The sequence below is a fragment of the Lagopus muta genome, chromosome 3, assembly GCF_023343835.1.
Source record: "Lagopus muta isolate bLagMut1 chromosome 3, bLagMut1 primary, whole genome shotgun sequence".
Classification (NCBI taxonomy): domain Eukaryota; kingdom Metazoa; phylum Chordata; class Aves; order Galliformes; family Phasianidae; genus Lagopus; species Lagopus muta.
The window spans coordinates 60,070,390-60,097,734 of NC_064435.1; the positions used below are offsets into that span (position 1 = coordinate 60,070,390).

The 27,345-nt window shown below is 38.9% G+C and overlaps 1 protein-coding gene and 1 long non-coding RNA gene across 4 annotated transcripts in view; one reads left to right on the forward strand and one right to left on the reverse strand.

Moving 5' to 3' along the window:
- ELP2 (elongator acetyltransferase complex subunit 2) overlaps positions 1-19,493 on the forward strand; it is a 36,217-nt gene extending 16,724 nt beyond the window's left edge. For 2 of the 3 annotated variants that reach the window (XM_048939243.1, XM_048939244.1), the window contains exons 13-22: positions 2,815-3,003; positions 5,040-5,109; positions 7,304-7,399; positions 7,528-7,585; positions 12,256-12,328; positions 12,775-12,961; positions 14,579-14,700; positions 15,126-15,268; positions 15,736-15,849; positions 16,692-19,491. In XM_048939243.1, the coding sequence (XP_048795200.1) occupies positions 2,815-3,003; positions 5,040-5,109; positions 7,304-7,399; positions 7,528-7,585; positions 12,256-12,328; positions 12,775-12,961; positions 14,579-14,700; positions 15,126-15,268; positions 15,736-15,849; positions 16,692-16,848 (1,209 nt within the window). In that variant the 3' untranslated portion in view covers positions 16,849-19,491. Of the gene's footprint in view, positions 1-2,814; positions 3,004-5,039; positions 5,110-7,303; positions 7,400-7,527; positions 7,586-12,255; positions 12,329-12,774; positions 12,962-14,578; positions 14,701-15,125; positions 15,269-15,735; positions 15,850-16,691 lie in introns of all 3 variants that reach the window. The other variant, XM_048939245.1, reaches the window with a different exon arrangement.
- LOC125690649 (uncharacterized) lies at positions 18,290-26,888 on the reverse strand. The gene is made up of 3 exons (XR_007375726.1): positions 26,853-26,888; positions 21,259-21,403; positions 18,290-18,535 (listed from the first exon to the last, which is right to left on the reverse strand). It is a non-coding gene; the product is annotated as an uncharacterized LOC125690649 (long non-coding RNA).
- Positions 26,889-27,345: the final 457 nt, after the last annotated feature.

The window sequence follows — 27,345 nt, forward strand, 5'->3', positions numbered from 1 at the left end:
ATGAATGATTGCTGTTTAACTCCTGAGTTCACCTCTGAGTTACCTTCAGTTAATGTTCTTCTGGGCTTTAAAAAAAGAAAACAACAAAGAAACTAGCTCTGAAATAAGTGGTGCAAGAGTACATGCCTGATTCTAGTAATCATCTATTGCTCTTGTTTCATGCTTAGCTAAGCACTGTGGAGGATGACCATAAAGATACTCAACCTTGTTCTTTTCCCCCATGCAAATTTCTCACTGTATTTCTATTTTATTTATTTATCTATTTTTATATTATTTTGTTTGTGAATGTGACTTTTACCAGAATGATTACCCACCACTGAACTGCATTTGGCACTTATTCCTGCAGCTCCTGAATAACTGTCTTCCAAAAGAAGTCTAAATTTTGTTGTAGGGAAACCCTGTCTGGGAATGCTGCAGTTGCAGTTTCTCATTGATCATTCATTTTGCTAGTTTGCAAACACAGGGTTGTGTTGTTTTGTTTTTGTTTTCTGACAGAACATTCCATTCAGGAAACTTCCAGAAACTAGAGCACTGAAGTCATGTGAGATCCTGTGCTAGCAATGGGGGGAGGTAAAGGGTAACTGTTACCACAGAAGCTTAGCTAAGTCACTAGCATAAACAGTTCCTTGTTTTCCTTCTTCCAGACTACACAGAAGTGGTAGCAATCCCAGATCAATCTGTAAGCTTTGCATTGTATTTTATGAAGAGCAGCTCCAGTTTGTTTCTCTGCTGCTTTTCCCTTGTCTCCAAGCTGGCAGGTGCAACAGCTCTGTGGAAAAGATAGAATGCTGGATTTGGCATATGGAAACTAAGTCCAGAACTAGCATGTTATGTAAGTTGACAGCATTCAAAATAGTTGTCAATAGCATATTCTCTGTGACCTACTGAAGCACCACTTTTCATTATGTATACTGTTTGCTAAATATTTGTCTGGAAGAACTGATCTTTACCTATGCAGCTGTTCCTGTTATCTCTGAAATTTTAGAATTAATGAACTGATTTAGCAGAATGATGGCAGTGTTCTTATCTAGGTGAACTGAATTATTGTACTTCTTCCTGATCTGACAAACAGCAGCCATCTGGCTGGATAGACCACGTGTAAAGTCAAGTGACACCAATACTTTTTGCTGTAGGAGAAAGCTGTAGTAACCTGTAGGTGGGGTGAGGTGTCGAGCTGTAGTAGAAATGGGTCATGTGAAGGGGTCTGGGGCACTAGGCAATGCAGGCTTTTAAAATGCCAGCCTTTCCTTGCTATACTGAGTTTAGCATCTGAAGAATTACAATAGGTAACATCTGATATTTGTCTGGATGATTCAGATATCTATTAAAAGTTAAATAAATATTGAGCTTTTTTACTGAAGAGTACATAGTGCTAAATGCAAATTATTATCCCTTAAAACTTCAGTTCTGATACAGTGATGTGTTCACACGTCAGAAATAAGGAATAATACATAACTTCAATTTGTCATGCAGACTTACTCTTGAAATTTACTGGGAGAAGATTATTGCACAAACTTGCACAACCCTCCTTCTGCTTTGGTGTTTTTTTGTTTGTTTTTGTTTGTTTTTAATTTTATGTACTGTATTTTAAAGTAAGCAAAGATGCACCCACTGTAGGGAAAGGAGGGTTTATTCCAATTTATTGCACCATTAGCTGTTTTTTTTTTGTAATTGAGTATTTTTTTTCTAATTGGAAAATACTGTGCTGTTTTGGTTCTCTGTAAGATTCCATTCATGTTGTATAGAAAGTTTAAAAATGAGATTTGAATGAATTTTTGGTGTAACACAGGAAATTTAGTCACCATAATGCCTGTTTGTGTAATACCTGGTATAATATAAATTGTTTGACTGCAGTTTTTCAGGGACTTTAATACTGAGGTAGTATAAATTCTGAGTGAATAAAGTTACAACTAGCAGAACAAAAATTAATTCAGAAATACACACCAGCTGAAATATAGTATATAAATAACAACAAATGATTCTCCCTAAAAGTTTTTTCATGACACTGCATTTGCTAGAAAACGAGTTTGTTTTTTTTAAGAATTTTTACTTTCATATGTAGAATAAATACTATTTTTTAGGAAACCAATGTGAACAATTTAATGTATTCTTGCTATTATTCTTTGCTTTGTGTTACAATTAAAAAAAAGATCTTACCCATTCAATTTTTGGTTAGCTGTTGATTTTCTTTTTTGGATTAAAGTATGAGGAAACTAAAAAAACTGTTTCCAATGAAAATGTTTCTTAAATCATCAGGGTTTTCCAATTGTTTTTGCAATAAGGAGCTATTTTGGTCTTTTCAGTTCTTGTACAGCTTCTACAAAGTGATTTTGCTTATTTTAGTTATAGAGAAAATACAGGAAGTAGGAGCCTCCTGACAGCAATGCTGTCATGATTCAGGAAAGGCAGATGAAGGAAGTAGGTACTTCTTGCTACCTTCTTAGGTCTTTCAGAGCTATGTTTTTGAAAGCAATAAATAGCATACAGTCCTCCTTTTTTTTGAAGCAACTCATGCCTTTTGTAAGGTATAGCATGAAGAAGTTTTGGTGACTAGTTTGGCACAAAGGTAAGCAAATGCCCTAGGAAACCTGAGAAGTGACTCCATTCACTAATTGCAAGAGTCTTTGGTGGAAGAATGGGAGTTAGCTGATGTATGTGAGCATACACCAGTTTTATAAACATTAATAGAAGGTTATTAGCTTTCCTTCATGTCAATAAAGTCATCAAGGAATTTATTAATGCTTTTTTACATCTCAAAATCTTACTGCTTCTCTGATTAAGAATTGTATTTTAACTGCATTTCTGTTTGTGTAGGTAACCTGGCATGAAATAGCCCGGCCTCAAGTACATGGGTATGACATGCGTTGTCTGGCAATGGTTGGCCGCTTTCAGTTTGTGTCAGGAGCAGATGAAAAAGTGCTTCGAGTTTTTTGTGCTCCCAAGAATTTTATAGAAAATTTCAGTAACATCACTGGTATTCCAATGGAGAAGCTGTGTTCCCACGTAAGTATTCTAAAGCAGTTATAAATGAAGCCGCCCTTTTCCATGTAAATGACATCAATGCTTTAGAAAGCATCAAATGCATTAACTTACACCAAATAATATAACAATTCTGAACCTTCATTTCTCCTTCCTCTTACGCTAGTTTCTCTGTGTGCTTTTTCAAATATATTTCATGATGTTGTCATAGAACCACTAAAGTTGGAAAAGACCACTAAGGTCATCCAGTCCAACTGTCAACCTATCCACCACCATGTCCACTGAGTACTTGAAATAAAACAAGACATGTTGTCTGAAGAATATGGGTAAATTAAAAAAGAAAAAGAAAAAATCAGCCCAAGTAGACTAGTGTATATATTTGATGATTTGAAAACAAACACTAATGCCTGACAATGTGCTTCTTCTTAATTTGAGGGTGTAGTAGTCTTCTTTGTATGTAATTATTATTGTGTGGTTTTGCATTGTTTTGCGTTTTATTTTTTTTTAATCATATATTTGGAAATAGCACCAAGCTTTCAGCACTGCTGTTGGTAGTTCTAGATAAATATTTATAAATAGGTATTTGCTCATGCTTTATTTCCTCTTGGCTGTGGAAATCTTCTTGTGAGGCTAGGACATTTCAGTTCTTGTAAGCCTATAGCTGTTGTATACAAGTGAGTGTTCCTGCTTGGTGGAAAGATAAGACTTGCAGCATTGCTATCCTTTTTTTGCTACTCATTCACTTCAGGAACTAATTCTGATTTTCTTTGCATCTTGTAGAGCAGCCCTCTTTCAGAATTGTTACCTCTTTGCATTCCTGGCTTAAAAGCAGTGTTTTCTGCGTAGATTCTCAAAGACAGATTAGCCCTTCCATTTTGTTTAACAGTTGAAATACGTAGGAAGGAAATCTATTAATTTTTAGTGGCAAGAAGTTACATAAGTAGATATCTGCTAATTGTGTTAAGTTGTTGTAAGCATTGGTACTGATGACGTTGTGCAAATAACACTGTGCTTTTATAATACTGGCAGATGTCATTATTTTACTTTTATGTAGACTTTCCTTATCAGCTCTTCCTCTGAGTGCTGTGTTTTGATCTATGATATCACAAAATGTCTTACAGACTGTCTAAAGAGGAAGGCTTCACAAGCTGTAATGATACAGATACTCTTAAACAGCTTAATTGAAATAGTTTTGTGTGAATACATTAATACACATACTAATACATTAGTGTGTAAGCTTTGTCTTAACTGTATTCAAATGCCTTCCCTAAGAAAGTGCCAAACCAAAAAGGCCAGCTTTATATTCAAACAAGAAGAGGAGCAGGATTACATGCAGTTCAAGCCTATTGGCTTGTGTTATACCTTACATTATAAACAAGAAGCATTTTTGTTTTAAAAGCTACTTATACGTCAGTGTCATTTTCTGATCTAGTTATGAATATTTAAATAAGTAACATCTTATTCTAGGCCATCACCTAAATTTTAAGTCCAGTCTTCGTTCAAACTTTTCAAACCCTTGAACAAAGGAATTTTACAGCTGTTAGATCTAAAACTTTTCTATCTCTGCACGAAGGTCCTGAAGCTCACTTACCTGTCTAATTTTTGGCCATGTATTCCAGCCACATCTCTGTGTTATGTGCTAGATTGTGTTGGAAGCCATGGACAGAGACACTCCCTTAATTCACCTCAGAACAGACTACTTCCCAGTCCTATTGCATTACTGACTGCAGTGCTCTCAGCTGAGCCTTATCGTGTGTGTCCTAAATAAAATTATAGCTGAAAACCGGAATGTAGGAATGAAGATACATGCTTTACAACAGAACTTTTGTGCTGAGGCCTTAAATAAAGCTTTTTTTTTTTTTCTTGTTCCTCATATTGTCTCATATTGTCTCATATTGTCTCAGGTGTGCTGTGGGGTGAGTTGGGAGTTTTCCAAAGCCCCCCCTTCACTTTTCTCTAGCAAAGTCCCTGTTCTTACAGGGATTCATTAATCTATGGCCTTTAAAACCTGATCCCCACATGACAATTTGTGAAACTTTTCTCTCTCTTTTCAAATTCAGCAATCTTCTGACCTTCCAGAAGGTGCAACTGTGCCAGCATTGGGTTTATCCAATAAGGCTGTTTTTGAAGGTATGGCTAATAAGAAATAATAATGAGAAGTGATGGTGCTTCACATGTAAAGTTTTTTGTTTTTTTTTTTAAATAATTTCATCAATGTTTGTCTTTTTGCTTGGTCTCATAGTGAACTTGACTAAGTTTCTAAGCTAGAAGTAAAGTTGTACAATGTGTTTATTTTGTCTGGCAGCACTTAAATATGGCACTTAACAAATACAGTGAGAACAAGTGAGAATGCTTTCTTGATTCAGCCCTTTATGTGCTTTTGGCTCCTCTCCTAAATATCCTGTAGTAAACCTTATGTGAACCCCAAATGCTCATTCCTTGCCTCCCACACTGTGACCCACATTCTGTAGGACCCAAGGCCTCTCCTTGTTGTCTCCACCTAGATGTGAGGCTGGCTGCATGCCTGAGGTGGACCTGGAAATATCTGGGGCACGGTGTTACTCAGATTCCCCAAACTGCAGTTGTTCTTATGTTTTCTCTATGCTCCTCGTTGTTCCTTCAATCAGATTGCTGACAACTTCTAGCAAAAAATAATTGAGTATTATTAAATAAAATTGAATTCCACATTATTAAATCAGGGCTGTCCACTGCTTTTCTTTGTTCTTCTGTAAAATACCAGTATCCTTGACCTTCTAAGCTGTATTCTGGAGTCTTGTTCACATGCTCCTTGGACTTTAACACCCCTGTAGAGGTTGTAGAAATACTGCAGTTTTAAGTGGAATTGCACACATTTTGTATTCTTTTCCTGTAAGAGTAGACATAGACCTTTTCTGGGTAAATGACACTTTGTGAAAACATTGGAGAACTATTTCTCTAACATGAAGAAATGTTCTTTCAGTAAAGGCAGACACCAGATCATATTCTTAGAGAGGTGGTGGGGATACCAGGGCGGGTAATTGTTTGGAGTGATAACTGTAACTGAGCCATATCTTGAGATTAGGTTTGGAAATGGGAAATCTGGTGTTTGATAAAGCATGTGGTAAAAATGTATTTTAATTGAAATCTACAGATTAGTTTTTTTCTGCCTAAACTTTTATCAGAAGGTATGAATTAATAAAGAAAGTATGTGAATTAGATTTTATCTTTCAGGATCTTTAATGTTAATATAGCTAAATTGTCCTAAAACCTAATTGAGAGGAAAAATATCCTTGTTGTACATGACATAATTTATTTTGGCAAAAATCTTTTTTTTCCTGCTCTTTCATAAGACCTTCCACTAACAGAGGGAAATAAGTTCCATCTTCTAGAGTATCGCCACACAGACAGCAATAAAGTTCAGTTGATTTCATGTGCCATACCCAGCAATAGCACTATAGTAGAAAAGCTGTCAAATTTTTGTGTTGTCCATTATTGTCCACCAAATGCTATCAGCACTGATAGCTTAAGTTAAGTCCCATAGAACGTTGTTTTTGCTTACTCTACAGAGGAATCTTACAGTGAACAGCCATGAGGAAGTATCTCAAGTTAGATACATGCGACTGATTTTTCTTTTCTTTATTTTTCAAGGAGAAAGAAGGCAGGATGGATAACAAAATAGTCTTGCTGTTCTGCTGAGTTCTCTACCTACTTTTTTAAACAGCTATATTCAAAATTTGCATTTCACAAAACGGCACTTTACCCCAACTTGATATCTTAAATATTTCTTTCAAAGTGAATGATAGAGTTGAATTTTAATGTAACTGAATAATTTCAGTTAGTATGTTTGCCTACAGCTACGAAGGCTGAGCACTTGGCAGGTTTGCTGAAGTTTGCAAACTATGTAGACTTCTTCAAGCATGACTTTTCATGTAGGTGTCTACATGATATGAAATTGAACTTTATTTCTTTGGATTTTTTTTATTTAAATTTTCAAGGAGGAAAATGATTTCACACTGGGGACGCAACAGTTTCAGCTCCTATTGACTGATTCTTTGATATATCAAAGTCTCTTTGGGAATCTCTGAAGGAGACTCTGATAGTGAAGAGGTTAATCCCAGAGTGGAACTAGTTCAAAGATTGGATTGTTCTTATGTCTTTGTTGTTGTTTTTTTTTCGAAAGTCTTCTCAGTGTTATGTGCATCAGAATCACTGGATTCTGATGTTTGTATTAATGTTGCTTGGATTTTCAAAATAATGGAGGGTTTTCCCTTGTGTAGTACATGCTTATATTTTCTTTTATATCAAATATGTTCTCTACAGCTAATAAAGTCCTTATTTTGAATAGGAGATATATCTGCTCAAGTAGCTGAGGATGAAGAAACGTTTAATACTATTTCTAATCAGTATCCTGAGACATATTTTCAACCCCTGATCCTTACAGGTATGAGATTATTTTCTGTTGTATGAAGTAGAGAATTAGGTTTATTGGGTATTATCTTAGAAGCGTAATTTAGCTGATTTTAGATTATCTACTGCCAAATTTAAATATGTTATACAAATGTCTTTTAGAACCTCCTCAAGAGGATCACTTGCTGCAGAATACATTGTGGCCTGAAATTCAGAAGTTGTAAGTTTTTTTTTTTTCTTTCCCTAAAGCTATTGCAATATTAATGTAGTCTGGTCTCATAACTCTACCTGACTTACTACCTGATATGATCCTGTGCAGCATATATCTTGTAAAATAAATATATGTATCACAAAGGTAAGAGCCTGAAGAAAAGGGCAGGAATTTTTGTTTTCTTTTGCTTTTTGGCAGACTGTGCAGATCACGTCTGTCTTTCTGCACTGGAAGTAGTGCTGCTACTCAAGGCTGATGGGGCAAATAAGTAACTTCCTCTCAAAGCCCAAGGAAGTTGTCAGATGCAATAGATGGAAGCAGCAGCTGAAACAAGCTGTGGTTGGTGGTAGAGCAAGGAGGTGACTGTGGGTTAAGATGGTTGCAGACCCAGTTTGGGTATTGAATGCTAACAAAATAAGTTATGGTTCACAAACGTAATAGGTCATGCAAATAATTGTTGAGGTTGCAGAGTTTTAGAATTCTTCTACTGTGTTTTGTTCCTTCTTTTTCTGTGATTCATTCAAAGTATTAATTTCATAATAATTTGCAAATGAAGTTTCTAATGTATTTGTTCCCTCAGGGTCTCAGTAACATTAGGCTGCAATTGCTCAAGCTTCAAAGTTTTCGTGAGCTTCACTCAAAAGAGCTGGTCTTAGTTACAAGCTGTTGCATGCTAACCTTAGCCAAAATTTGTTTTCTTGACTCACTGTCTATTAGATCGGCTCTTTGAACCTCTCAGAGTGTTTGCAAATGGCAGTACCAGGGAGTTGATAGGAAATGGAGGGGATAATGGAAAAAAGTCTTAACTGTAGATTTTGCATGGCTGTTTTAAGTCAGTTTAGGTAACAGTGCTGCTCTCGAAGCAGAGCTGTGAGTAGGAAACTGATTATCTACGTATGTTGGGCAGCATTCTCATTTCTGATCTTGAATATGCAAAGGAATTAGTCATTTCAAGTTCTTATATATTTTCTAACATGAATCTCCTGAAACAATAGTCTCGGGCAGAAGCAAGAATGTTGAGTCTTCGATGACTACATTTACAATTTTATGGCTCTGTTTGGGGAGAGGAGATGGAAGAGGAAATATTTAAAACACAACAACAACAAAAACCCCAACATTTTAGGAAAGCTGCTTCCAAATTGCTTTCATTTGGCTGAGTAGGAGGTTTTGTTGGGAACTCATCTTTATGGTTCAGCTGGGCAGTTAATCTTCTTTGAATACTTTAAAATGCTTTTACACCAGGGAAGCTGGCAGGAACTAGACTGTGTCTGTATGTTTTGTAATTACCAACGATTACATTAAATGCTTCTCCTGTGCACACAACGGCTGCTAATGCATCTGCTTTATTTAAGTAGTTTGGTGGTGATCATAAGTAGTGAAAAGGGGCCAAGGCCAAAATTTTCCTTTGTTTGTCTTAACATTTCTCAGTGTTTATTGTTGATATTCTGCTACGGGAGTACTGCTAATCAAGCCTCGTTTAGTAAAATATCCTTTATTTTATGATGGCTCTCAGGTGACTTATCAGCAGTTTTTTCTGTAGTTAGAGAAACTGTTAATGATAGAGATTCCTTTGTGTGAAAGAAACAAGATGCAAGCTGTCTTTCAGATTTTCTTTTTTTGTTCAGGATAATCTTGAAAGAAGTAACATGAAATTGCATAATGCAGATTTCAAGTTACCATGGCAGCAGAAAAACAGCATGAGGAACTGACTTGCCAAAAATAGCCTCTTTGTTATTGACATTTGTGTATTCCCAGCTCTAGCTCAGCACCAAATTTTGAAGGATTAGTGTTCAGTTTTGATAACTATTTGGTTGAGTGGGTTTTAGCATGAAGAACTTGCTGAATTTTTTACATAATCTAATAACTTTAAGATAAAAATATGATAAATCCTATGAGAATATGCTAATCCTTATCCTCTTGGAAAATTACCATAGAATGTATATATGCAATATGTATGCTTTATGTAATACACTTGGAAGTCCTGAGACATCGTTTTTGACACTAGAAAATTACAGTAATCATTTGCCTGGAAACTTTAAACGTCCATTCGGCTCACCTGCGCATAAGAAAATGTTATGAATTACACATTGCTAGGGCAAAATGGCTTGTGGCTGGAAATGTCATTTCATTATTCATTCATACAGTTGCTTTGCTCTCCATTGTGAAGCCTTTTTTGTGCTGCATTATGTAACGAGGGGATGGGATTGAATGTGTATGAGTGGAGGGAGGGCTTGTGACTGGGACTTGCTGTCTTCATCTTTAATGAAGTCACACCTCAGTGAGTCCCTGCTTGTACAGATGCATATTATAGTTCAGTTTGTTTTTTGGGTGGGGGGTAGAGGGAGAGTTTATATCTTCTTGGGCTTTCCAGGATTTGCATGAAGCTTATTGGCACAAATTGTCACTTGTTCTGGATGTTGCTCGAAGCTTTGGGGATTGTTCCTGCGGAGCGAAGTTGTAGCTGAGGATGGCCCATCATTGTGTGGGAGGGAGGCACCTTCTTCTTGATCAGAACTCTGTTCTGATGTAGCTCTGAAGAGATGAGCAGTTCTCCAGATAAACTCCTCTGGTCAACAGTATTGCAAAGACTTTGTTATATGGGACTGATGTTCATGGGATTTTACTTACAGCCCAAACAGCCATCTGTTTAAGTGGCAAATTACTGTCTGTGTCTGTAGAATAGAGTAACTGCTGGGCATTTCCCACAGACAGACTCCCACATTCATGTCTAAAGTTTGGGGACGTGCTGGCACTTCATGAAGAGTGTGTACAGGCCTTCTGGGAAGAGAGAGACTGGGTGGCTGCTTAATTGGAACATTAATTTGCAAATTTAATTGTGTCTTATAATGGTGAAGCTATTAATTTGTGTCTTCCCCTCACCCTTCCCAGAAGGGTTGTCATCATAATGTTTACTTTAAAAGTAGATTTCTGAAAGTTGCCTTATATTGGAAACTATTGAAAGTCAAGTTTTTAAAACTGAAAATATTCCATTCAAGGTGTGCTTTCAGTGAAATTCAGTAAAGGAGAAACAGCTTGTGGAATAACTTGTGAAACAAGTCTTCGGTTACTTTGTTTTTATCTCATATAATGTAATACTGCAGAGGGTTTAACAGCAACATTTTGATTTTCTCTATGCAACTTTTGCTCTTATTAAATAGAAGCATTAAAATACTCCTCCTCAAATGAAAACAAGACCTAAGACAGCATCTTTTACAAAGTCACACAAGCATTGGTCAGACCAAGAGCCTCTAGAGACCAGTGTTATGCCCAGGGACTATAATGGCAATAGGACATTTGTTTTCAAAGATATGAGATCCTTGCTTCAGTTAGTCCAAGCAACAACATCCAAGAAAAAACAACTGCAAATGAAGTGGCTGTCAGGGAAGGCAGTGTGATGTGTTGCCTAGGCTGAGGCTGACTCCCTGCTCTGTGGCTGTGGTGAGTCCAGCTGTTTCCTACAGCATGGCAGACTGGATTACATGATTTGGGGGTAGGAGCAATTGTGCTGTCTTATGAAGAAGAAAATTCTGTGTAAGCAGACACCCCAAGGAAGATGGTTCCCTGCAGCATTCACTGTTTTCAGCTCAGGAGCTTCTGAAGCTGAATATGTGTTTTTATTATGTTTCAGCAACACTCACTGTTTTTTTCTTCCATTTACTTGTGGAGTCCTGTTTGAGCCAATGTAAAATTGCAATTCTCTTGATACCTTTTCTCACAGAGGTCAGAAAATGCATTGTCTCTGATGTAAAGAGCCCTCCCAGCAAATTTTGTAGTAGAAGAGACAATGCCCTTTCTGTGCCTGTTGTTGTTTGCAGTTCAGTGTTGTTACCCCTGTCATACAGAACAAGGGGTAATCAAGTAAATGGTGTCTGAGCATAAGGTCACAAGGAGTAATAAACAAGCCCTGATACCTCTGTACTTCATGGCACTCAAAACAGTGTCCTTATGTTGTCATTGTTCAGGAGTGATGGGAAAGCTGGAAAACAGGGAGGTGATTCCAAGTAAGGTTGGCCTCATGCAGAGATTGTTTAACTTTGTCCATGAGGATTTCTGTGTTATTCCTTAAATATTCCTGTGTGTCTGATTAGATAAGTGAGTTATGTGGCCTAGGTTTCATCCAGAATTCTTACGGCTTTGCTTTGAACAGAAAGTGAAATGCTTGCTTTGGTACTATAAATCCCTCCAGCAGCTGGTATTTAGCTGATATTTTTCTACTGTTTCAAGATGTTGCCAACTTTATTCTGCTTCTGATCTCTGACTGATAGTAGTTTGTTAGCTTTTGTTTTTCTTTTGTGATTTTAAAATATGTGGCTTCTAATTTTTATTGATAGCGTTAAATTTGTTTTACAAGAAAACAAGAGTACATTAAATGCTGTCTGCTTTTTGTTAGTAATTGCAGTAGGTTTTGCATTGCTGATGATTTAGGACTATGAAATGTGCTGGAGTGGTTCGTCTGTAGTCAGTTCCTAAACATGAAAGAGTTTATGCAGATGTTTGAATTGAATGCAGAGTATTATCAGGATTTGTTTGGAATGCGAAACAGAAAGTGTTGTTTGTTGAAAGATGCTCCTAGTATGTATCTTTCATTTTTGCAAAGGGATTTAAGTTAATATAAAAACCCTAATGCATACTGCAGAAATGTCTGTGCTGTGATAAATAGCTTTTGAAATTTATTTCAGGTATGGACATGGATATGAAATTTTTTGTGTTGCTTGCAATAATTCAAACACTGTAATTGCCTCAGCGTGTAAGGTAAGAAAAGATTCTAGCACCATCTAGTGAAAAGTGCTGTCATATTTCCAGGGCTGACAGAAGAGATGTCAGAATTCAGTTTGTACTGTACTGTATCTGCTCTTTAAGTTAACATGAAAGATTTCTTATAAATGCCAGTTGCCTTGCAAAGGTGAGATTGAATACAGAGATGTTGTTATTCAGAAATAATTCTGTGATTTGTTGAAAGTTCTTAGTAAGAGGAATTCTGACAAACAGTTATTTGTAACATTTTTCTGACACATTGTCATTGCTGGTAGAATGCAGTGAAACAATCTTGAAACTTTGTAAAAGGAGCTGGACTGTAACTCATGAAAAAAAAAAGCCCCTTAACATTTCGGTATATTGAAATGTGTGATTTTTATATTTGCCTTATTTAATTCACACTAGGTTTTTTAATTTATTTTTTTTTATTTTTTTCTCCACAGGCTTCCAAAAAAGAACATGCAGCAATTATTTTGTGGAGCACTTCTTCTTGGAAGAAAATACAGAGTTTGCCATTTCACAATCTGACTGTTACTCAGCTGGCATTTTCACCTAATGACAAACTTCTATTAGCAGTGTCCAGAGACAGAAATTGGTCACTGTGGAGGGAAGAAGCTTCATCAGAGTCAGGTAAGGTACATGGGATGGATTTACACATTTGAAGACTTTAAGATTTGTTCGCTATTTTTGGCTTCAAAGTATTTGGAAGATAATTGGTAAAATATTTTAAATGGACACTTTCCTTACAACTATTAAGTATTTAATAGTGGTATGTGTTCCTGTAGCTTTAGGAAGTGCAATTCATGGTGCATAGAAAAACTATAATGGGAGTTAAAATGTAGAAAAGGATATGATCAGGCATTAAATACTGTTTGATTGAAGTCTTCCTGCCTTTTACTTGTGGCTGTACATTACAAATGTACTGAAATAAGTACATGAGCTGGAATACAGCATCTGAATTTCAAACTGGTTTTCTGTCATGCAAAACCATTGTCTTGGTGTTCTGCACAAGCTACATTAGAAGGTTCATTATTACATTGCTGTGTCCTGCATAGTACTGCCTTGTCTCTTTTTGCAGGGCATGATGCTCTGAGGCTCTTGACAGGATTAATTTCTGTCTTTGGTGTGGCTTTCTTATAATCCTACGCAATTGATTAATTTGGCTCGCTGTCTCTGCCTGTAAAATAGAACTGATGGTAAAGATTCAGTTGACTTTCTCATTAGGACTTTAAGCCTTGCAAAATCGTAAGGAAATTGCTGTTGAACATGAATGGATTCCTTGAACAGATGCTTATGCTGAAAACAATTATCATTGCACCATTGACTTAGTAAGAGCCCAGTAGTGTTTATGTGCTACAAGGTTACTGAGCTCTATAGAGTTTTCTCACAGACTTGGCAGTGAGTTTTCACCCTGTCACACAGTGTCTGCGTTCTGGCTTGAGATTCTGTTCTGCTCAGACTTTTATTTTAAAGCCTGGCATATTGTCCAGAGTAGTTAATATTTTGGTTTAAAGAGTATGAATTCATATAGAAAGCAGAGGAAGCCCTTTTCATCTATTCATCACAAACTTCTCCATCTACAAAACATTGTTATTAGTATAAAGCAAGACTACTTGTATTGGCATCCCAATAAATGCAGTTATTCAACTTCTATGTTCTGAAATGACAGTTCTTTCTAATTAGGAAAAGCATTCCCAAAGCTTTGCTGTCTGCTAATCAGATTTGCTGCCTGATTTTATGCGTGGTGAAACTGCAGCTTATCTTGTTGGGAGCAGATTAAGCTTTGGGATTGGATCATTGTGACTTCAGCTCTTGGGCCTTTACTGGTAACAACTAGAAACTGTAGTGGGTTGCTGGGCTGTATGTGTACACATGGTAAAAACTGCACTATACTAAAGCTTTTGAAGTCAGTGTTTTTATTAAAAACTTGTATGGAACCTTGATATGTAATGCTTGAAATTCATTTCTTGTGAAACAGGTAAGCGTATAAAGGAAACTGTTCCCAGTTTTCATGCTGTAAGGACTGAGTGGTGTGGTCTTGGATCAGTACTAATTATGTTCAATTGATTAATGTTGGGAAAAAATACTAAGTACTCCTGATACTATTACTAAGTACCTCCGAAGTGCTTTAAAGATGAGTGTAACGGCGTCCAATTATTCCTGCTGTTCATATTATTCTTAATTATTCTAAGTACTTCTAGCAAACAAAGTAGTTGAAGTAAAGGTTTTTTCTTTGTTTTATTCCAGGACCAGTTTTCAGTTGCTGTGCACACACAGACAAAAATACAGCTGTTCACAGTCGAATCATTTGGTCTTGTGATTGGATGCCAGATAGCAAATATTTTGTTACTGGCAGTCGGGACAAAAAGGTAATTAATGTAAAAGGAATTTTAAAAGCCCAGAATCATTTTAAGTATATTTAAGATTAGCAAGTGCTGTATTCTAATGGACTCATGGTCTATAAGCACTAAGAGACAATAGTGTATGTTACCACAGAAATCAGGGAGACTTTCATATGGCGGATAAAATGCTCAAATATGTGTGTACAAGACTGCGTCTCAACTTTGCGCAGTGAGATAAGCATATGTCACAAACTGTCATGGGTATCTACTTCAGGTTTTATTGGATTTTCATAATATAATCTGTATTTGTCATTAATATATTTAATGCAGTCAAGCAGACTTTCTAAGCAGTCGAATCTTTGTAGGTAGAAACTTTTAGGGGTCATCGCCTTTGTTCTGTGCTCTGGGAGTATTTTAACGGAGGGATTCCTAGACGATTCTCTTTTTCACAGGTCATCATCTGGGGTCAGTGTGATTTATCTGTTACTACTGAAGGCAGTGTGTTGGATTCAATCAAACCTTGTTCAACAGTACTGGATGCTGGAGATTCTGTTACTGCCGTTAGTATCAGCCGTGTGCTTACTCCTGATGGAAGGTATTGCTGACTTATGTAGTGCCATTCTGAATTCATCTTGAAATCAATATGTTTTTCCCCTTTAGTAATTTTGTGTGGCTTAACAGCTCTTAACATGTAGCTGTCAAGCATTTGACTACTTGAATTCTTTTTTCTTTCCTTAACCTATTTTCGGTGGGGGGGGGAGAGGGTCTGGGGAGAGGATGACAGAGTGGGTTAATGCATCTGAGACACATTTGTTCTTATGATAATGTTGTCTGGACTGATGCTGTAATAACCTGCTTATGAGTATTATATTTTTTATTCTAACCAAATGAGTTTACAGATTCCTGTTATGTTCATTTTTATGGAGGTGCTTTGATTTATACTGATTTTTTTTTTTTTCATGAAAAAGTGTATAATATTTTGAAGGCTGAGTTGCAATGCTTTGTTTGAGTGCTTAGAATTCTGCAGTTCTTTTAGAATTAATGCAGTTGTTCTCTTTATAGGTATATTGTCGCAATAGGCTTAGAGAATGGGAAGATTAACTTTTACACATGGAAGCAGAGTGGGCAAGAACCATCAGCAGCTGACTGGACCAAGTGTGTTGAGATGGATAACAGGTATATCTTTTGAAGCATTTTAGGAGCAATTAAGTGTTCTTACCAAGACTGATAGTACTGGAATTTTTTTCTTATGTTATAAAATGATATGAAACTGCTTTATTTTCATACAAATTTGATATCCTTTTAGGAAAAGACTGATCCCTGGAAACCTGCGGATGTCTTTTATCATAGTCTGAAAATAAAAAATAAAGCTTTTTTAGTGTTAACCAGAGAACAAGATGGTAGAAAATACTGAATGCTGGGGGAAAGAATCACTGAATAACTGTCTGTATACATTTGCAAAGAATTTTGAAGTAGATGACAAAGTTTTAAAGAGCAGCTTATAGCAAAAACTAAAGGAATTGTAAGTTGAATATGGTGCTGCTATGGTGACAATAAGAGAAACTCTACAGAGAGACTTTGAATATTTAATTTGGAACATTTTCTTAGATTCTTTCGCTATGTATTGACATGGATAGTATCAGAAATGAAAGTTGATGGTGACTTTGGCCTGTGTACTTGTAGTGAATTTGAAAGGGATGCCAAATGACAGGAAATGACATACTAAAACCCAAAAATCTGTCCTATCTTGGTAACTGAGATTCTAGATCTTCAGCCTAACATGACAAAACTTCAAATCAATAACTGTTTAAATAATTGATGACCATGAAGATAAAATGTCACTGGCATTAATGGCCCTACTTATTTTTAAGATCTTCATACCTGCTGATTATCACAAGTCAGCTTTTCCTCAGTTGGTAGAGTTAAGTGTACTAATTATATAAATGTTGATGTTAACATTCACATACCCAGCTGTGCTTGACATTTTGCAGTTATGTATGGATTTCTTTTTGTTGCAGCCAAAGCCATGCTCTTGCTGTGAAACGTTTGTGCTGGAGACATCGTGAGGGCAGAGCTGGACATAATGATCAGAAAAACAGCGAGTGGTTGCAGCTTGCAAGTTGTGGAGCTGATCACTGTGTTAAAATATTCAATGTCAACAGATTTGCTCTTTAACAGAGACAGCAGGCCTGTCTGTGCGAAATTAATTCGCAACACTTTTTCAGCATTTTTTAATCTTGTTTTTGAATTGTTTTCTGCTGTGGAAAGTGAAACGTCTGAAATATAACTTATTAAAACAACTTTGATAACTGGAAATATTTTTCTAATTCTGCACTTCTGGGAAATGTGAAGTATTTATATATTTTGATTGGTGAATGTCCTGGAGATCAGGGATAGGAGGTGTGGGATATGGCATAGAAGAAGGTTAAGGAGATCTCTTTGTTCACTGTGAGTCTGGAGTTGGTGGGAGGCAGCCAATAGTTGGGTTCTTGCATGCTTGGGTTGAAAGTGGAGTATGGAATTGTTTGAAACACCTTATTATTAAATGCAACTGTCAGTTAGCCTGTCAGTGCTGGCACTGTTTCAGCATCTGCAGTTAACCAGAGATCAGAATTGACTACACATCTCTCCCTGATAGCCTTCAGAGTGTTTATTATAGTACCTGTCCAAGTCTTAGACCAGCTGGCTATAGAACAGGCATGTCCAATCCACTGGCTGCATGCAGACTGGCATGACTAGCAGTGCAGCGCGCCCTGCCTTGCTCTGCTCTGTAAGGGTGGTGGCTCTTCCCTGTGGAGTGACCCTGAGCATGCACCCATCATTAGTAACACTGTGTGAACTGGAACACAGGGAGGGCTGTGCTGAGCAGCACGGACTCAAATGATGACAAATAATTGTATGTGTTTTGATACACTGGCTAAGCAAAGAATACACAGTCATGCTTTCTGTTTTTATAAAGGAGTTTGAGAATAGATTTCAAGATAGCAAAAAAAATCATGAATTTGTTTGTGGCACCGTTTTCAGTTGATATAAATACATTACCTGCAAATTTCCAAATGCAATGTATAGAGCTGCAATGAGATATTCAACTCAAAAATCTGGTAGTGTCTTACAAAAGTCTAGTAGAGAGACATCTCTTAGAAGAGAAAAATACCTTTCACTTCACAACCACACCTCATTCATGTTATTGTTTTTTTGGCTGCATGTTTGTGAACGGTTGTCGAGGATAAAGTACAAGAAGAATAAAATTTCATCAAAGATCTCTGAACACCTTGAGAGCTCACTGAGAATTGCAGCCACTACTGCTGAGGAAGACCGATGCATTAGTTTCACAAAACAGCGTCGAATATCCCACTAGTTATATGAGTTTGTTCCTCTCTTTTTTAATGTTTTTAGAAAAATGCTTAAAATGTTTTGTTACTTAAATATATTAATGATATTATGTCTTTTAAGATGGCTGCTTCAATAACAATGCATCCTATTTTATGATGTTAGACCATGACGTCTGAAATGGATGTTGATATGGCAGTAGAGGTTGAGCCTTCCCACCAATATCCCATTACATTTTGTTGTCATAAGACAGATGTCAGCAGAGGGGCAGTCTGACACAATGGCATCTGACATGGAAACGTGGATGGAGCAAAAGTGTGGAATTGAATTTCTCCATGCAGAAAAATAAGGCGCCCATTCACATTCATCGACTCTTGCTGAATGTGCGCAGAGCCCACGGAAATAAATAGGAGGCATTTCTTTCTGAACAACGTGTGTATGTGCAGCTCAATACTATTCCTCTTTACTCATTTTGGCCTAGACAAGCCAAAGGGTTGGACATCCACGCTTTCCAAAACTTGCATGTCTTGCCCTAGAGGGAAAAGCAAAACCTATTAATTGTTCCTCTTGTATTTTATGCTATCACTGAACAAACTTTCTTTACCAATAACAGTGTTGTTAAATGAGCATCAGCTATTACACGATTAAGTAATGCATTCCATTGTATCTGGGATTTTTGTGACTCAGTCATATTGAAGAGTTCCTCACTGTTCCAACTTCAGATGTGTCAGATCAGTCTGTTGCTCCCCTCAGTTAAAATGTTTGCAACAGACACTTTTTATTTAAGGTAGAGATCATCCAGAGACTAACACGTAACAGTCTTTTGCAATGTAGAATGTTATGTTTGTCCCCATATCACTTTACTGTGCATTTTTTTTTTTTTTAAATCATATACCTCTACCTATTCAATAGATCTAATACAGTTTCTCAAATCAGCAGCTAGGTAACAACTTGGGTGTTGACTTCATTTTCTCATCTGGTAGCAGAGAATTTATTTTGCTCCATGTAAGTGAGATATAAAGGAAAGTAATTTTAGAGGTAATTTTGTGAGTAACATTGGCTTCCTAATGAAGAATACAGTTCTCTCAACAGCAAAATAATACTTTAAGTATTAATAATAATTTAAGATTACTATGAAAGTATCTACAGGATTTCTATGTTGCTTGATTTTTTCTCTATTTACAAAAAAATAAAAAAATAAAAAAAGGGAAACATTGGCAATATTCATTCTATTCCATTATCCTTGTTTTATTGGTGCTATAAACCCTGGTGGAATAATGTGCCGCCTTGTTGTATTTCCTTCTTCCTGCAAAAACTTGATTAGAATTTTCTACAGTTTTTGCCCACTTGAATGGCTGTCACTTTTGTTTCTCCCATGCTTTTCCTTTGTGTGTACTTTACTGAGAGACCCTATTTCATACACTGAAATAATGCATCCATGCATGCATGCACGATTTATGACATTAAAGAAAGTTGTGACTTCTGTCCTGTTTACCTGACTGACCTGACCACGGTCTTGCTTGCCTACAAAGATCTCTTATTTCTTCATTTTCTGCTGTGCTGCCCTGGTGGTCTGTCAATGCTGTTCTCCGCTGTCAAGTGCCATGCCTCTTTCCATTCCAACACACCCTGTTTTCTAGGACAATTGTTTTTCACTGCTTTCCTTGAATGAAATCTCGAGTTGCTCTTGGGTACATTTGGAAGATAGTCAGCCTCTATATTTTGCAAGTTGCTTAAGTCTCTCTGTTGCAAATAATCCAATGCCATAAAAATTTAAAGTTAAATTTAGTGTTTCTGCCAATATATCTTCTCAAGACTGTCATGTAAGCTGTACAAGCTCCAGTCATAAGAGGCTCCAACTTTCCACAGCACAGCCTGTTATTGCATTTGTTTTCCCTTAACGAGGTGATCATGTACAGCAGTCAGAAGTGAAAACTTACTATCTGGAATCATAATACTCCCCATCTTTGCATTATTCTTTCCTGTCAGTGCTTAGGTAAGGCTTAATGATGCTGTTCTAGCAATAAAAAGCCACAGGCAAATGGTGCATGTCAAAACGCACACATCTAGAGCAGCCTAATCCTCCGCATCACATTTTCTAACTCTGATTAGAACTTCTGAGTTTGTTTGCATTTCTGTCATCAAAATGGACAAAGGAAGTGTACTTATCTTAAATCCCAGTGCTCCAGCAGGATGCAAAGCTAAAATGACATCCTTATAAACTGAGGCTCTCCATAGCACTACTTATAATTTACTGTCTTTTTTTTGACCAACCATTGCTTCTGAAGCATGCAGAACTGGGTCTGTGCAGGTTTAGGAAGCTAAGCTGCTTATTGCCTCTGCTGTGCTGAAGTGTTACTTCCTGAAGTTCCTGGTCTGATTGATGTACGCACTTCTGGAGCTTACCATTAAGTAATGGAGTGCGTTTAATGAAAGGTTACCATAAATGCTAAAGCAGATGAGATCTTGTCACACAGATCTAGGCCCTTAGCTAACTGCAAGTTTTCAATACTTTTCTTGTGGTTATGTGTGTTGGTGTTCCCCTCCATCCTGACTCCAAGTTTCAGATCTTTGCCTAGATGCTGGTTTTTTTTTTGCCTTCTGTCCTTACACTATAAAATGCGTGGACTCTTACCTTCAAACTTTCTGCATTTGTGACAGACTGGGGTTGAATTGAGCCAGTGGATTAGAACAACTTATAGGATATATGTGGACACTTGTAAACCAGAAAAAAGATTGGATCAGGGTAAAAACTTAGAACTCCTTTACAAAAATGTAACTGCAACTCTGACAAAATGCAGGCACTCACCTCATGTTTGCCCTTATGCGATTCATGCTTTGTTGTTTTTCTTTTGTGATGGTGTTTATCAGAAGATAAGTGGCTTGCATTAGACCAAGAAAACAAAACAGTTTACTGGATTGTTCATCTAATTGCTATTGAATAACACCACTGTAGCATTATCAACTTTTAGCCCAGAATCTCAATTCTAGGAAGCAAACTGCTTTATATATTGCAGTTGTTGGGAAAGTTTCCAAATATATGGGTTTCATTCGGCTTCTTTCCCTCTCCTCCAATCCCTTTTGAAATATGGGCTGTTGAATCTTTCTGCATCAACTCCAGGCAGAAATACATCTCAAAAGCCCATAATCATCACAGTCTGAATCTGCAGTATCTGTTTTCAAATGCAATGCACCATAGCACTTATTCCAAGTCACTTTTGAATTGCGAAGTTAGACTGGTGCTTTACCTCCTACCTGGTTCAAAGCCCCAAGGAAATGTAAACCAGCTGTGCCAGCAGTCTCCAAGGTGTCCCATTCAGGAACAGTTGGGAAACACATTATTAGAAAGGAGAGAGAAGTGTTCTGCAGCAGGAAATCTTGAGTCTGGCATCTTAAATGGCTGAAAAAAAATGTTTTTATCATGGAGCAATACCGTATTGAAGTCTTTATGGGCTCTCTGTACAGGAAAGATGAAAATAGAAAGCAGTTTGTAGTTGCTCCAAGGCTTTTTCTTTCTTTTGTTTTAGTGACCAGCCCTTTGTGTACGTTGTACATTATGTTCCACGAACAGTGCCACTGAGAGTTAGACTTAAAGGAGTAGGATTGTCTCATCTCGAAGAGGAGAGATGTGAAAAAGAAAGCAAGAAATTGTGTGAGTCTTGTTCATAATTAGAGATCTATAAACAAAAAAGCCATCTTGAATCTTTCAGGCCAGAATGTAGGCATCCTCAGGTCTGTTTTGAGCTAAAGAGACTGACTTTTGTGGGGAGAATGTTGTGGCTTGCACAAAGACCTGGAGAAACTGAGCTTGTGTAAAATGGAAAGGTGCAAGGAGCTGATGTTCAGACTGAGGATAACCTGCCTGGTGCTTGCTGCACAGTGCCACCAACAGCGAGTTCTGGTTGTGCCTATCTTTCCAGTTATGAGCTGGGAAAAAAAAGTTCCTGTATTATGCCAAGCTTTAAAAAGAATGTGTATGTATTCTGTTTTTGTCTGTCTTGTGGTCCGAAACTTCAGAAGCAACAAGAAGCTGGTGAAAATTTCGAGGAAGTCAATTATTGAGCTCTCAGCTATTAAAAACATAACTTTGGCAACCATGAGTAATCTCTGTTTTCCCAGATATTTAAGGGAAAGAAATGTGAATATTCTGAGACTGGCTACTGGTTGCAGCTATTGGGTGATTATGGGAGAGAAGGAAGTGGCTGTTCCCTCACGTAGGCTAGAATCTCACTTTAAGAAAGAATGGTCTGTTACAAATAAGGAAACTTTAAAGTAACTGTGATAAGCAGCAAAGATATTCCTTAAGACAAAGAAAGGAGTATCTGGAGGTGTACAAAGGATGAGACAAAATCTGGCAGTACAACAACAACAACAAAAAAATCAGACCTTGCCATTAGTGCATTAGGAAGCTGTTGGAGGAGGGAGTTGAGCGCAGTTCAACAGTGCTCTGCTACTACTCTTACCAGTTTAATGGTATCTATAGCTGCTTGGAATACTAGTTTTGTGGTGCTGAGGAGGGTGTTTACCCTGTAACTTCCCTAGCCCTTCAGCCTCCAACCTTTCCCAGTTTTACTCAATGATTCTGGGGCCTTCCCTCCACTGCTCCTCTTTGGACAACTTTGCCTGTGTCAACCCCTGGTTTTCCCTTATTCTGCTACCTTTTTAATTTATTCCACAACTCCAGCCCATTCAGAGATGTCGGCGCTTGGTCGAGTTGGAGAAGTCCCATAGTTTCTTGTAGCATCAGAATAGTTCTCAGAATAGTTCTGCTTTATTGCGTTCAACATAGATCTTATATACTGTTCACTTACAAGCAAGAAATTCCTCTCCCTCTAATCAGTTCACTGGCCTAGCTTCTCCCAAACAACAGTGATAAAGGATGAAAGATTTCTTAAGTATGATAAGATTAATGCATACAAACAGAACCTCCTGTTTACCCTTAGACACAAACAGATACCATTTGTTCTCTCTTACACTCCAGACTCCTGAGGTTTCACAGTGATTGGGTCTATCAAGGAGTGTGATAAACTGTTTGGTGACTGCTCACATTTACATCTTTCCCCACACAGAGATCACAACACCCCTGTACCCCAGTGACCTAAGTTGCCTCCCTATTGCTCATCACCAATCATGAATTTGAACCCAGGGAGAACAGCAGAACTGGGACTTTTAACTTACATCTTCATTATTTGCACCATCCCATGGCTACAGAATTCAGAATCCAGGCTGTGAGCATCTCAGTGAGATGGGAAATTTCATAGAATCATGGAATGGTTTGGGTTGGAAGGGGCCTTTAAAATCACCTAGTTCCAACCCCCTGCTATAGTCAGGGAAACCTCCCTCTAGACCAGGTTGCTCAAAGCCCCATCCAGCCTGGCCTTCAGTGCTTCCAGGGAGGGGGCATCCACAGCCTCACTGGGCAACCTGTTCCAGTGTCTCACCAATCTCACAGTAAAGAATTTCTTCCTAACATCTAGCATAAATCTTTTTCAGTTAAAAAAAAAAAAAACATTTCTCCTCATCCTATTGATGCATGCCCTTTAAAAAAAAGTCCATCCCCAGCTTTCCTGTAGGCACCCTTCAGGTACTGGAAGGCTGCTGTTAGGCCCACCCAGAGCCTTCTCTTCTCCAAACTGAAGAGCCCCAGCTATCTCAGCCTGTCCCTACAGGGGAGGTGTTGCAGCCCTCTGGTTATCTTCGTAGCTTTCCTCTGGATCTGCTCCAACAGTTCAATATCCTTATGTTGGCATGCCCAGAAACTGGATGCAGTACTTCAGGAGGGCTCTCATGAGAGCAGAGGGGCAAAATCACTTCCCTTGACCTGCTAGTCACACTCCTCTTGATGCAATACAGGATACAGTTGGCCTTCTGAACTGCAAGTGCGTATTGAATCATCAACTGAAACCCTCAAATCCTTCTTCTCAGGGGTGCTCTCAAGCCATTCTCTGCACAACCTGTATCTATTGGGAAAATCAGGCAGGAGACCTGTGTGGATGAGCAAGGAGCTCATGCACAAGCTTAAAGGAAAGAAGGTCCATGAAATGTGGAAAAAGGGTTTGACCACCTAGGAAGAATATAGGAATGTAGTCAGGGCCTGCAGGGATGAAACGAGGAAGGCTAAAGCCCGCCTGGAATTGAATCTGGCTAACGTGATAAAGGATAATAAAAAAGGCTTCTTCAAGTATGTTAACAGCAAGAGGAAAACTAGAGAGAATGTGGGCCCCTTACTAAGTGAGGAGGTGGGGGGGTTCTGGTAACAGGGGATGCTGAGAAGGTAGAGATACTGAATGCCTTCTTTACTTCCATCTTCAGTGAAAAGGCTCTCCCTCAGGTTTCCCACACCCTGGAGGTTAGTGAGAGGGTCTGGGGAATAGGAGACTTCCCTTTAGTCAGGAAAGAGGTGGTGTGTGAGCGCCTAGGCAGTAATTAGGTCCACAAGTCCATGGGATCTGATAGGGTGCATCCACCTGTGCTGAGGGAGCTGGCAGAAGTCATTGGCGAACCTCCCTCCATCATCTTTGAGATGTCTTGGATAATGGGGGAAGTCCCTGAAGACTGGAGGATAGCCAATGTTACTCCAGTCTTCAAAAGGGGCAAGGAAGATCCGGGTAATTATAGGCCTGTCAGCCTCACCTCTGTCCCTGGAAAGGTGATGGAACAGCTCGTGCTGGATGTCATCTCCAGACAACTGGAAGAAGAGGAGGTTATCAGGAGTAGTCAGCACGGGTTCACAAGGGGGAGGTCGTGCTTGACCAACCTGGTGGCCTTCTATGATGCTGTCACAAGCTGGGTGGATGGGGGAAGAGCAGTAGATGTAGTCTACCTTGATTTTAGGAAGGCATTTGATACTGTCTCCCACAACATCCTTATAACAAAGCTGAGGAAGCATGGGATAGACAAGTGGACAGTGAGGTGGGTTGAAAACTGGCTGACTGGCAGAGCACAGAGTGTCGCCATTGGTGGTGCAGAGTCTGGCTGGAGACCTGTAACTAGCGGTGTTCCTCAGGGGTCTGTGCTTGGTCCAGTCTTGTTCAACATCTTCATCAATGACCCTGATGAGGGGATAGTGGCCACCCCTCAGCAAGTTTGCTGATGATACGAAGTTGGGAGGATTGGCTGACACGCCTGAAGGCTGTGCTGCCATTCAGTGAGACCTGGATAGGCTGGAGAGCTGGGCAGTAAGAAACCAGATGAGGTTTAACAAAAGCAAGTGTAGAGTCTTGCATCTGGGGAGGGATAATTGCATGCACCAATACAGGCTGGGGGATGAGCTGCTGGAGCGGAGCTCTGCAGAGAGGGACCTGGATGTCCTGGTGGATGACAGGTTGGCCATGAGCCAGCAGTGTGCCCTCGTGGCCAAAAAGGCCAATGGCTTACTGGGGTGCATTAAAAAGAGCATGGCCAGCAGGTCAAAGGAGGTGATCCTCCCCCTCTACTCTGCCCTGGTAAGGCCTCATCTGGAGTTCTGTATCCAGTTCTGGGCTCCCCAATACAAAAAAAGACAGGGACCTCTTGGAAAGAGTCCAGCATAGGGCCACAAAGATGGTGAAGGGCCTGGAGCATCTCCCCTATGAAGAAAGGCTGAGTGAACTGGGTTTGTTTAGCCTTGAGAAAAGACGACTGAGAGGGGATCTAGTCCAGGTTTATAAATATCTGAGGTGTGGGGGCCATAGTGGTGAGGCCAGTCTCTTTTCAGTGGTACATGGAGACAGGACAAGGGGAGATGGACACAAGCTACAGCATAGGAAGTTTCACACAAATGTGCACAAGAACTTCTTTACAGTGAGGGTGACGGAGCACTGGAACAGGCTGCCCAGGGAGGTCGTGGAGTCTCCTTCTCTGGAGGTGTTCAAGACCTGCCTGGATGCCTACCTGTGCGACCTGGTGTAGGGAACCTGCTTTGGCAGGGGGGTTGGTCTTGATGATCTCTAGAGGTCCCTTCCAACCCCAACAATTCTGTGATTCTGTAAGTATGCTAGGCATTTCCCTGACACAGGTGGAGGACCTTGCACTTGGCCTTATTGAATTTCATGAGGTTGGCATAGGCACAACTCTCAAGCCTCTCTAGGACCCCCTGGATGGCATCCCTTCCCTCTAGGGTGTCAACTGCACTACTGAGCTTGGTGTCATCTACAAACTTGCTGAGGTGGATTTGGTCTCTCTGCCCATGACATATCAAAAGATACTAATAACACTGGTCCCAGCACTGATCCCTGAGGAACACCACTTGTCCCTGGTCTCCACCTGGACATCAAACTACTGGCCACAACCCTCCGACTGTGGCTATTGAGACAATTCCTTATCCTGCAAGTGGTCTACCTCATGGTGCTGCCTCCAGAAAAGAATGAGGCCAACTCCCACTGCAGAGGGCTCTTGGCTCCCTATGCAGATCCCTAGCACTCATATGAGCATAGTTCCCACTCTTACCTTGTGTGATACACTCTCTTTCAATTTGTGTTCAGTGGCATTTTCAAACTTTGCTACCATCATCATTTTATCTTCTGCAATAATTCATCTGTGCTGTAATGCAGTGATGAAACTGAAAATGATCTCTCACTCTCTTTGGAAGAAGTAGATCAGATAGCAAATCACTCAGCATAATGACAGGGCCCACCCAGTACCACCAAGGATACTAAACAGGCATGCCCTGGATTTGAAGTGCTCTGAAAGTCTGCTCCATGTAATAGATGCATGCACAATTTAGCCAACCTTCCTGCTGTACCCCTGCAAGAAAAGAGGGTGCTGTACCATATAATCAGTGAATATAAAGATGCTATAATTTCAAAATAAACAAGAGAGCTTAGCAAAACAGGTTATAATAACAAAAAGAGAACAGATAGAATGCTTACCCATATCCTAGGCTTGGTGCAAAACTCCAGAGGAGGGATTTCCAGAAGAGATCCTTTCCCTCTTGCAGTCAGCTCTTAAATAGGTCTAGGAGAGGTGGAGCCAGGCTCCATCCCTTCCAGCAGCACAGGAGAATTGCCTTCACCTGTGCTTCCATGGCTGACTCATTGTTTGCCTCAGGTGATCAATCAGAGGTTCAGGCCGTGATTCGGCAGTTCCCATACGTGTGCCTAAGGTAACTGCCATGTTATAATAGTGTCACCTGTATATGGATTATAGCTGATCCAGTTACAGCAAACAGAGTTTTCACTACAGAGGAACTATTTCCCTTTGAACATACAAACAAGGATTCTCAATTTCGTGCTTTTTTTTTCTAAGCTTTTCCTCACTCATTCTTTTAAGAGGGTGTTTTGCCTTCTCAGACAATTCTCCATTCGTGCAGACTCCTAAATTCCCATCCAGTCCATCTTTCTTTGTTCTACATCCTCTTTTCTC